We start from the raw sequence: 12,631 nt of genomic DNA, 5'->3' as shown, positions 1-12,631 counted from the left end.
TCCATAGGTGGTATGCTTAACAGATTCTCAAAAGATACGGCCATACTGGATGACATACTTCCACTTACAGTATTTGACTTCATTCAGGTTTGTAGAATTAAAGTTGTAACTTTTGCTGTCTTATGAGATATATCAGCAATATATCTTGCAAAGGAAATCATATGATTTTTTTTTCAATCTATGTATCTATGTAGCTGCTTATCCTGCAGTTCAACTGTATTGCATAATTTTGAGTGCTTGCCTCTGTGTGTAATTACCTCCACTGTTTATGCAAACCACTCTTACTACTTGGGCTCAGAAACATTTTTGCCCTGCAGACCCCTACAGGACAAGTTTCCCTGCTGCCCAGATTCAACTGTAAGTCATAAAGGGCATTCCTTAGTTTTTTCTGTTATCTTGAGTCAAGTTAACTGTTTTTTTAATGCTATTCTTTTATTGTATTCAGTCACTTTCATAACTTCCCCTCCTTAAGCTCTTCTGCTCCCAGTTTGCTAGCATCACTCTTAGTTTACTTCTCTTCTCTTGAATATATTCTTGACTTTTCTGTTCCTTTGTCTTCTATGGAAATGTCAGCTTTTCCTTAGAGAGAACTTGTTCCCAAAACATTTTAAAAACAGAAGCAAATCTTTCCTGGTGCTCCTGTTCCTCTCAACATTATTAAGGTGATATACAGGTCCAACTTAATCAACCTGAACACTCTGCTGTACAGATTGCCTGTCTCCATCTCTCCATCTGTGAATTTGCCTGCTTTATAGTCCCTACCAACATGACTATCTGATAAAGACAGAATTTCTTTCCCTATATCTTTGTAAGGAATTGATAACTTTGACTCATGACTTCAGAGGGGCCAGTGCAGCTTGACATGAAGAGGTTCAAATATATTACAGCTTTACTTCATGTCCTGCTGAGGTCATGAGGACTTGCTGAATGAGCAAACATGGACATTGGGACTCTCTGAATCACCAGTATAATCTTCAGTGTGAACAGCAGTCACTACTGTCTTTTCTGATACAACTGTTTTGTTTCAGATATTTTGGATCTACCATGGGGGTGTCATTCCAGAAGCATGTTAATTAGTCTGTGTCTACATTTCAAACTTTCTACAAGAAACTGCCTAGTTTTTCATGTTTTCAAGAATAAGGAAAATCTCAGTATTTTCTATTCTGATGCCTTGCAGAGGTTTAGCTATACCCTATTGTCCCACAGATTCACCTCTCTCTCCTCAGTCTCAGCTGCAGAGGCTTCTAGACATGCATGATAAGCTGCCCTGTCTTTCCAGGTTCCTCTGCTGAATATCATTGAACCTACCCATTGTCTTGAATAATTTTTACAGTTATTCCTTCACAACCAATATCTTCTGGTCCTCCATAGGTTCAGACTTCCATGGACTCTGCTAAGGAGCAAAGATTCCTCTGAAAGATACAGAGAAGTTATAGATAGGACTTTTCCCTTCTGATGATTGTTGAAGAGCCAGAGAGCGTGGAAGGGATATGTGGACCTAGAACCTGGAACCCCTCCAACCCCTCTGTTCAAAGCAGGTTCAGCTAGAGAAGGTTGCTCAAGGCCAAGCTGAGTTTTGGATAAGTCTGAGTAACACATTCCAGTATTTGACGTTCCCCATGCTAAAAGTGCTTTTTCTTATGTTTAAATGGAATTTTGTGCATTTCAGCTGGTGCCCATTGCCTCTTATCTTCCCACTGTGTGCCATTTAAAAGAATTTGGTTCAAGCACATATGGTCCACAAGAAATACCTACTATTATTTATATAAATAGAATATATTTTAATTATATAAATAATAACAAACTGTATATATGGAGCCATTTATAACTTATATAAGTATAATGAATACCAGTATATAGTCATACAAAGTGATGAGATCCCCCTAAGCCTTGTCTTAAGGTTAAACCCAGTTCTATCAGCCAGTCCTCATTTCTTGAAGATCCTTCCTGTGAGATGCTGCTAGCACATATGCTTGTCCCTAAGGTTTAATATAGTCTCACCCAAAAGTTCATAGTGAACTCACTGAACATTCATGCCTGTGATCAGGACTGGTTTCCCCTAAATGATAAACTCCTGCTGGTCAATCAAACTGGCTGTTGCAATTATTGCCACCCTGAACATTTGCTGAGTTGCTTTGTCTACTACCATCTGCATTTTGCAAACTGGGAAACAGTGGGACATGTATCCCCATCTGACCTCTGTCTCTGGGCTGAAAGCTCAGCATCTGAGGCACTGAACTGTGCTGCATGAGCCCTCTGCTGCCATTCCTCAACTATATGCCAATACAGTTGTCTTGGGGTTTAGATTTTTGCTTCTGCCTTTTTAGAGAAAATATCATCTTCTGTCTGACTTTAGGCTTACTTTGGAGTTTATGAGATAACACAGATTTTCATATTCAGCTTTTTAGTGAAATGACTGTGGGAGCAGCAGTTAGAACAGTATGACATCATGGTGACCTTTACAAAATTCGAGTAAATGACAGAAATGGGAATTTTAACAGTCACTGAGTGACTGTAATCTCAAGTAATGTGAGAACTGTATAACTTGGCTCAATATCACTTGAATAGCTCATTTGCTTCCTAACAATTAGAGAGAGATACAAGTGTTACTAATTTCTGCAGTCTGAAGTAATGAGTAAACACAAATCCATTCTTGTATTGCTGCAGACCAGTGCTAAACAGCCTGTACAAGTGTAACCCACACATATCACCATTCCTTTAAGAGGAATGAGGAGAATTGTGAAAGAGCTCACAGGATCATAAAATTGTTTGGGCTGGAAGGGACATTAAAGATCATCTAGTTCCAAACTCTCTTCAAAGGCAAAGACACTTTGTATGAGATCAGATTTCTCAGAGCCCCTTTCAACCTGGCCTTGAACACTTCCAGGGGTGGGGCATCCACACCTTCTCTGGGCAACTTGTTCCAATGCCTCACCACCCTTATAGTAAAGAATTTCTTCCTAATATCTAATCTAAACCTGCTCTATTTCAGTTCAAAGCCATTCCTCCTTTAGCTAGTTCAGCTGTAATGTATTTTTTTCATATAATGTGATGCTGCTATTGCATTGCTCAGATTTCTGATGAAATAAAATGTTATAGGAAACTTAGAACATGCTTACCTGCTCATGAATGACCTCTGTCTTGGAATACTGGGAATTTAAATTCTACCTTGAATTTATGTGGATGTAGTAGGAAAAGCACCCACTGCAGGTTTCTTCCTAATGTGAAATTAGTTTTGTTTCCATCTGTTTCTTTGTTGACTGGTCATTTGCAGTGATGTTTCAATGCAATGTTCATAATTTTGCCCCAAATTGTCCATTTGCAGTTGGTTTATGCTGGTAAGATTGCAGCTTGAAGTAATTGTTTTGTGTTAGATGTAACACCCTGATACAAAGCAGAACTTTGCTATTCTATGTACACTGGTATACTTGATTAGATTTAGACTCTAGAAAAAAGCAGTCTACGTGCTTAAGACTCTTCTAGAGTCAAGATCAAGACCAGATTTAGCTAAATCTGGCAGGAACTACTGAGAATGAGATCTTAAAATGGTAGTAGTATCTAGTAGGTTAAAATAGATTAACTCTGAAACAATTTTGTTCCATTTATCATCCTTTAAACACCTTTTTATTTCTCCTGAAACTGCTAATTTGTCATACCACAGAATCTTGTACAATTTATTTCCTGTCTTCTGATCAGGACAAGCAGTAGTGTTAATTTCATGCATGAGTTACAGTCCCTTGACCAAAGAAGTGCAACTTCCCACTTTTTCTGATCCTCAGCAAGACTGCTTTGCCCAGAACCTGCAGGAGGCTGTCACTCAGCTCCTGACAGTCTTGCACACCTAGTCCAGACAAGGACAGCCCTGTAGGTTTGGTTAGTGGCTGCAGATATTGCAAGTGTCATTCTTATATTTTAAGTGGAGAGTGAGTGCCATTGCTTTTGTGTGGCTTCATATTTTAGAAGCCTGCAATACAGACTGCTATAGAAAATACTTTCTCCATCTATTAGAAAAACTAGCAGCTTATTGCAACAGGTTATGGATCAGGTCCAAGTTATTCATTACCTTTTCATGGAGGTTTGTTCTCAGCTGCAAATCTTCTTAGGTTAGCACTTTATGTTTGTTGAAACTATACGTAGTTGCCATAGGAAGGAGATTCATCACCAATCTCTAGTCTATAAAATGACAAGTTTACTTTATCAATAGTATTTTTCTTTCATTCTACAGTTAATACTGATTGTGATTGGCGCTATAACAGTAGTCTCAATATTAGAACCCTACATCTTCCTGGCATCAGTGCCTGTGATAGCAGCCTTTATTCTGTTAAGGGCATACTTCCTCCACACTTCTCAGCAGCTGAAACAACTGGAATCTGAAGGTAGGAGCAGCAAAGTTGGTAGACTTTTAAATCCACAACAAATCAATTGAGAAGTGATTTACTCTTTCTCCTCTTTTTTGCATCTTCTCTTGCAAGATGACATTGTCTTTGGGAGCAGAATACATATCTCTTAAAGCCAGGGCTGTTACTGATCCAGTCAATACTGAGTGCTCTGCTGCCAAAGAGCAATAAAAAAGGCCTTTTAAAAGATGGGCTTTATCACCACTGCAGCTGAAAACAAATAAAGTCCTGACATGACATACAGTTTTCTTGAGAGTAAATTTAACTTGCAAAATGGTGGTCAGACTTGGTATGCACCCTTTGAGTTTGTTTCTTTGTAAGAAAAAATTTCAATGGATGTAGCTTAATCAGAAAGAGCTCTGATTTCTCAGTAAGTTATTTGATTAAATTTCCTTCCTCTCGCCCCATTAAGAGATTAAAATGTTCCAAATAAAATTGAAACCCTCATTTGGAAGTGTGAATTTGCAGACCATGCCCTGTTGCCTGGCTTTCCAGCAAACGGGCAGATCCTCGGCAAATCAGTCCCAAATTCTCAACAGTGGTGATCGTCTTCCCTTTTACTTAAGTGTAATTCTGGAGTTCTTCAGATCTAAATTTAAATTTCTTTGATGTTCACAGGGATCCAGCACTGGCTCACCACTTTTTATGTAATGCGAGATTTGCTTAAAATTACCATGTCAGTACAGTTGAATCTGGAGCATTAAAGTACTCTGTCGATGCTAAGAAAGCTTCATATATTGGAGTTATCAAAACTGCAGGAATTAATTTTGGCTGGGGAGGAGCAGCCTTTCTCTTGTGGCATCCTACAGAAGTCCAGGAGCATTTCCAAGTAGATATGAGACAAATAGTTATGTGTTAAATATGAAGAGTTACTGTGATCCTTTCCTGTCAATACACTGAATGCAATTTCAACCCACTCTTGCAAGGACTGTTGCTGTGTATCCTTTGTTAGGATTATTTCAGTCATGTAGTCTGACAGCACATGTAAATTGCACACTGGCAGTGGTTACGCTGATGTGAGGTAGAGCATGGTGGGGTGTTTGCATTATGTCAAAGGCATTTCCTCATGCATGTTGATGTTATTCTGATTTAAACACTTTGCAGCTCGGAGTCCAATTTTCACCCATCTTGTTACAAGCTTAAAAGGGCTGTGGACACTGCGAGCTTTTGGGCGGCAGCCGTATTTTGAGACCTTATTTCACAAAGCTCTGAACCTACACACGGCAAACTGGTTCCTCTACCTGTCAACACTGCGCTGGTTCCAGATGAGGATAGAAATCATTTTTGTTGTCTTTTTTGTTGCTGTGGCATTTATCTCTATCATAACTACAGGTATGGTAACTTCACCCGAAAACTGAAATGGAACTCTGCTGTTTCTTTTTAATGGCTCAGCTTTAGAAAATTCTGAGAGAAATAAGCTGTTGTGGAATTTAGCATACACTGGAGTCATTGATTCAAGTATGTCAGAGTAGTAAACACAATTTAATTAAAATAGAAATAACACCATTATTGCCTGCAGTCTGATATTGTAGAGGACTCATTAAAGGGATTAATCTGAAAATAATAACTGAAGGAACAAAACTTTTATTTTGTTGATAGTAATGGCTGTAAAATAATCTCATAATGTGAGTTTGAACCCACATTACTGTTCCATCAATGGATGTTGATCACACCTGTATAGCTCAAAGATTTTTAGTAAATAGAAGTTAATGTTCCTCTAACTTGCAAATGGCTAAGACATGAAAATGTTAATAATCTTTTAAAGCCCATAAAGTTAGGAGAAATCGTCATCCAGTTTTTTAATTCCCAGCCCATTTTCCTATGTGAAGTTTTGCAAATTTTATTCAAAATCCCCTGAAAAACAACTCGCGACTCCTAGTAAACACAGTATATGGATGAGAATCACACTATACCTTACTAGTACTTGAAGTGGTGTCCATGATTTGCCAGGTGTAGCCAGCCTCAAACAAGAAAAAATTAGGAGTATGATGTCTCAAAAAAATGTTAATAATTCATTTATGTGGAAAAATTCAGCTAGAAATAACTTCAAATTCAGTTTTTAATTCACTTTGCTTTTGTTATGTTTGGACATGGTTCTACCTCTCCAAGTTTTACACTGAACTTTGTGTGCAGGACCTTTATGCAGTTTCAGTACTATGGTTGCTGATGAACAAAAGTTTGATGATTTTATGGAGGAGGTTTTTAAATCTAACAATATTCAAATTTATTTCAGCCATACTTCAGTGTTGAAAAGGAGTTATATAAGAGCTTGCAATTTATCAAATATTGTACAGTTTATGAAATGCTATCTTCTTGTAGAAGGAGCTCTAGCTCTCCTTACAAATGGAGACACCACACAAATACTTCCCTATGAAAACAGGCACTTACAGTTCTTTTGTTACTAAGGAGAATTCTAGTTCCCTTACCATCCATGGGAAACGATGCTCCCTGTTGTCCTTCTCATTTCTCACTCTGTGTTCTTAGTAGTTTGGGGTTTTTAGAAAAATAATTTCTTGCGTTAATTGTCCTGTATGTTTTACTTGAGAAAAGGAGTTAAAACACTTTTTAAAAATATTAAAATTTGTCATCTTGGCACCATTATAACCTTTACTGTTATAAATAATAGGCCCTTGGAGCAACACTAAATTCCTTATCTTAATCTATCAGCTTTCATGAGGAATATTTTGCTTTTATTGCTTACTTTTATATTTACTTATGTAATGAGACATCTATAAGAAAACAGGAGGTTTATTGAAGAAAACTATATAAGGAATGGAGAAATTATAGAAAGGCATTTGGCTTAAATTCTCAATTCCATTCACACATAGTGAGGTGAAAAATCAACAGTGTGGTAGATTAAATGCTTATATTGTATTGGATGAAGTCATAAAGGAAAATCCCTGGAAAATCCCATGCTTGAAACAGCCAACAATTGGAGCTATAAAATTTACATCTGCATCTTTGTGAAACACTAAGAAGAACATCCTCATCCTCTATTTGTGAAAGAAGGGAAAATGTAAGCTGTTTTGAATTTTAGAGTTGCTAGCAGTGTGTGGGGTCTTGGTTAGATAAGATTAATTTCACAGATTCATGTGTGTTGAAAAAAGGAAAGTCAAATCAAGATTGCAGGACCTTACCAAGATTCTTCTGCCAAGCAAGATTGGGGTTTATAGTGAATTCAGCACCAAAGCCAGGTGTTAAACTATGATTAAGCTCTTAGTCCTTTTTATGATTAACAAATCCATGTTTTCTCCATGAAGTAAAAGAGGCAAGAGTATGAATATGCATCTTAAGATATACATGCTAATTTTCTGTTTTCTAATGGCTTTTTATTTGCACAGAAAAATTGAATGCGTTTTTCTCTCCACAGGTGAAGGACCAGGTACAGCTGGAATTATTCTTACTTTAGCTATGAACATCATGGGAACCTTGCAGTGGGCAGTAAACTCAAGCATAGATGTTGATAGTTTGGTAAGCAAAAAATGCACAGTGCTGTGCTGTCTTTTGAGGAATTGCCTTATTTTGTTGGTTATGGTTGTGCAGTAAATTCTCTTCAGAGTTGAATATTATGCAGATATGTCAGAAAAGTTTCTCTCCTATCTTTGATAGCAAACTACTGGCTTTGGGATGGCAGAAACAAAGTTTTTTCACGATCAGAAGTTTTTCTGGCCTGGAATAGGCAACAGCAAATACTTGCACTTGAGGATTCAGATTGCAGATGCAGCAGTGATAGGAGAACCTCAAAAAGGCTTGGGGCTGTTTTGTTATATTTCCTGTATTTATAATATAAAATACATCTTCCTTGGTCTACTTAACAGCTTTGCATAGCAGATTACAAAGGATGTTTTTGAGATTCTTTCACCTGTTATCAATAGTGGTTTTAAAATCTGTCCTTGACTTCCCTGGCATTCTTTTTCTGGTTTTATGCAAAATGCCCTCTGACATAAGACTTTGCAGTCATGCGTAGTTTTCATAGGTAGGACTGGCTCTAAAAGAGAGCATTTCACAAGGTTAGCTTCTCATCCCCTATTTATTGAGACATATGAAGCAGACAAGAAGCTCATAGAAGAGTATGTTTGTTCTTACACGTTTTGTCATACATTAGTTCAAATGTATGAAAGTTTTAGCTTTTATTTTAAATAATAGTTTCTGATCTCTTTCCACTTCATTCATGCTAGGATTTATTTTAGACAGAATTTGTGTAACAAAGTACTGTAGTCTTACAAGCAAAAAAAAAATTCTGAGAAAAAAGGTCTCCCACATCCTGTTTTACCCACTCTAAACCCTAAATCAGCTTCTCAAGCCCAACCATTTCAGTATTGGAAAACAGAATTTTACAGCAGATTTCAAAGTCCCTTAAATCCTGATTAATTGAAATTAATTGCCATATTAAAAATACGTAATTGGGGCAGATGGTGACAGTGAAGCAATATTCGCAAGTCTAATGCTATTTTTTTTTTAATAATTATTCAACTAGATTCACCCTGAGGGAAATCATTAAGAGCCTCAGAACAAGGAATTAACCACTTACAGCATCTAAGATCTTGTTTGCACATGTGACTGCTGATAGTTGAGAAAGCTGATGGCCATTCAGTAGTGATTCCCACCCACCAAACATTTTATGCTAGCTCCTTCTTTGCTTTGTTATGAAGGGCAAGCACTTTGTGAGAGGGCTTCATTGCTGTAACTGCAAGACATGCTGAATAGTAGTTACATGACTAAAAGTGAAATAATATGCAATGTTGGTAAATCACAGAATTTTTAGGGTTGGGAGGGACCTCTGGAGATCCTCTTGTCCAACTCTCCTGACAAGGCAGGGTCACCTAGAGCAGGTGACACAGGAACTGTCCACAGGTGGGCTTTGAATGTCTCCAGAGAGACTCTACAACCTCTCTGGGCAGCCTGCTCTGTTGCAGTCAGAATTGTTGCTAGCATAGTCCAGGGTAAAGAAGCAAAAAGGACCTTTGCACAACATCCACAGAAGTTTTATTCAGCCATGTGGTGAGATGTTCAAGTCCCAGCACCCATACCCAGAGAATCTAACTTTGTCTCTCTACAGGGGCCTGGGGGCTGATCTGGTCTCAGGGCAGTACAAAGATGAGGGCCAATCACGGAATAGGGAAAGTGTGGCTCAGGAACATAGAAACAGGCATAGGAACAGGGGAAGGAGCCGGGAAGGAAAGAAGCTTTTTGAGGGAAGCTTCTTGTGTCTCCCTAGACCAGGGAATGCCTCCTCCCCCAGGGTCTCCATGCTGTTCCAGTGCTCTGTCATCCTCAAAGTGAGAAAGTTCTTCCTTACATTGAGGTGAAACGTTTTGTGTTTTAGTTTATAGCTGTTGCTCGTCATTCTGTCACTGGGCACCACTGAGAAGAGTCTGACAGGAGCCAGCTGACAGCCGCCTTTGAGATATTTATGCATTAATGTGATCCCCTCTCAGCGGTCTCTAGACTAAACAGGCCCAGCTGCTGCAGTCTCTCCTCATAAAAGAGATGCTCCAGACCCCAGATGATCTTTGTGGCCCTCACTGGGCCCTCTCCAGCTGCTCTTTGTCTCTCCTGTGCTGAGGAGCCCAGAATCCAGCCCAGCGCTCCAGATGTGCCTCACTAGGGCCGAGCAGAGGGGCAGGACCACCTGCTGCCCATACTGCTCCCGATGCACCCCAGGTTACCACTGGCGCTCTTGGCCTCAAGGGCACACTGCCAGCTCACAAATTGTCATCCACCATGACTCCAAGGTCCTTCTCTGCTATGCGGCTCTCTAGTAGGTCAGCCCCCCCAAAACAACCACAACAGCAACAACCATGTTAATTCACTTGGCTCTCATCTGTAGATTCCATCCCCTGTAAGGCAGAATGGGATCACTTCAAGTATAAAAATCTGTATACAAATAATGTGTGTGTATTGCATGGCTTAATACAAACTGAAGGTGTTTCACAGGAGCAACAGGAAGTCCTACTGTAGTATGCAAGGGGTGCTGGTCACAATAGTGTTTCAATAAAGAAGAACTTCCCCAGAGGGTGCTGGACACAATAGTAATTCAATAAAGAAGAACTTCTAGAACTTTTCCTTTTTAGAAGTACAGTTGTGTTAAAATGTCACCTATTAGCAGCAATAAGAAAGTGACTCCCTTTCCTTGGAAAGGGAGTCCCAGGTTGCACTAGACACTTCTGAGTACTTTGCTCTGATTGAGACAAAGGACTGTGCTGGAGCACTGGTTTTTCTATGTGTTACATTGTATTACTGATAGCCTTCTAAGATCCATCAGGTTGTAGAGTGGATCCTCTGGACGTCGTTTGCCAGTGGATAACTGCTCACCCTCATGACATGAACTTTTAGGTATGCCAGAGGAGAAACTAATAGATATTGCTGGCAGGATGGTTTTTTTGACATTCAAAAGCTGTTGCTGTGCATAAGCAGATATAAATAGCTTAATGGTGTCAAGATAATAAAACTGCTCACAGGGTGATACAGATGTATTATTTCTAACTCTGTAGTTTCTGCATTTAGCACTTCCCTCATCAAAGTATTTTACAATTATTTGGCTAAAGATGTTCTGCAGAGGGTTGCCCTAGTAGCTTACTTAGTTATACTCCATTTTTCTCTCTAGAGGTAGTTTGAAGCTCCTCTCAGGACCAGATTGACTAGAACTGACACATCGCCAGATGTCTCCAGTTACAGATATGCACACACCACTCTAGTTGACATCACTCTTGCCCTTCCTTGAGCAGCTATGATGTCTGTGTTTACAAGCCTGCAGACAAGCATGCCTGAGTGAATAGCACATTTGTAGGTAGCAGTCTTTGGCTGTCATATAAGCTGGGGTTTTCTGCAAGTGGTTGACAGCCAAAGGAGTAGCCGGCCAAACAGATGGGTAGGTGGCAAATTTGAATTTATTCCACACAATCTCCATCTTGAGCTTTCCATGACACTGGCACACAGATTGAAGAAATCTGAGTTCCTTGGTTGGTTTTTATTTCTACATACACAGACACTGTCTTTGAAGCAATTTTTGTTGTACATGTTTGGCTTCAAATTAAAAATCCCTATTGTCTCCTAATACTCCATAATGGTTTAATGGTTTTGGCATTTCGTTCTCTACAGCCCTGATACCTTGCCTGCTCTGCCTTTATTTAAAAATAAACACTGCATACCCCCCTTCCTCCCCTCCAAACATACATAGTCACTCTGACAGCTATCCGTTGCTTCATTTAATGCTACAAATTAGGCTAGATTTATTGTTTCACTTTTTTAATTTCTGCTAATATCCCTTTAGTTTGTTTACAGTCCTTTTCTTCCTATCCTTCTAGGCAGTCTTGTAGTGTTTTGAATTTTTTTTCCTTCATAAGGAAATAGAAAATATTTTTTTCTTCGGTAAGTGCTGCTTTCATAGATAAGCATTAGCTAGTCCCAGTGGGCTATTTTAATGCTTTCTAACCTCTTCTTTCACTGATGTATATCCTGCAGCAGCAGTGCTTCAACTGTGAAGGAAAGTTCCTTTTATTAGGGAAAGAGAAAATGTCATGCTTTTACTGTTGCCAAGATTACTTATATAAGGAGATACAAAAAGAATCTCCCAAGGAGACATTAAAACTTTCTAAACGTCACTGTGCCTCACCCTCTACATCAGGGATGCTGAAGAATTAAAGTAATACAGAGTAAAGAAAAGGACCAAATTTAAAAGTACAGCTGTGAAAAAGAATGGTGCTCTTACAGATTATTTTTATTGACTTTTTTTTAATCTATGACATGATCTTAATATGGTTTATACTACTGTAGGCAGAAGATCTGAGAACACTTAAACACAAGTTTAAGTAGAATAAAATCTGCGTCAGAATGGTAGTCCTCAAAGTGAGGTGTTGGTCTTCTGGAAAGCAACATAATGAAAAAAAATCCTTTAGAACATTCTTTTTTCTGCCTTCCTGCACAGCAGTGTGAAAAAGAGAAAAAAAAAAATCAGTAAAAGTTTTAAATGAGCTAGGTATTTCACTTTTGCAGTTCAGAAGAGAAGCACACATCCTATAAGTGCACCCAATATGTAATAGCAGATGATGTGGAACCTCAGTAAAACCATATGTTCTGCCTACAGAAGCAGTTTTGGCAGTGACTTAATGCACAAGATTTTTTTCCAACATGAACCATTTGGACCAATCTCTCACAGATCCCCCAGTTGCACAGTGCACCTTCCAAGCATTGTTTGTGAGGAGGTGATGTCTGGCAACTGAGCCATTGAATAC

At 38.8% G+C, this 12,631-nt stretch overlaps 1 protein-coding gene across 1 annotated transcript in view; it reads left to right on the top strand.

The window, feature by feature from the left end:
* CFTR (CF transmembrane conductance regulator) overlaps positions 1–12,631 on the top strand; it is an 87,701-nt gene that overhangs the window by 54,695 nt on the left and 20,375 nt on the right. Inside the window, exons 18-21 of the mRNA XM_059472683.1 lie at positions 8–87; positions 4,226–4,376; positions 5,502–5,729; positions 7,768–7,868. Of these exons, the coding sequence (XP_059328666.1) occupies positions 8–87; positions 4,226–4,376; positions 5,502–5,729; positions 7,768–7,868 (560 nt within the window). The remainder of the gene's footprint in view (positions 1–7; positions 88–4,225; positions 4,377–5,501; positions 5,730–7,767; positions 7,869–12,631) is intronic.

Source organism: Ammospiza nelsoni, chromosome 5 (genome assembly GCF_027579445.1).
Source record: "Ammospiza nelsoni isolate bAmmNel1 chromosome 5, bAmmNel1.pri, whole genome shotgun sequence".
Lineage (NCBI taxonomy): Eukaryota > Metazoa > Chordata > Aves > Passeriformes > Passerellidae > Ammospiza > Ammospiza nelsoni.
Note: the sequence above shows the minus strand (reverse complement) of the source record. Positions and strands in the feature narration are given on the sequence as shown.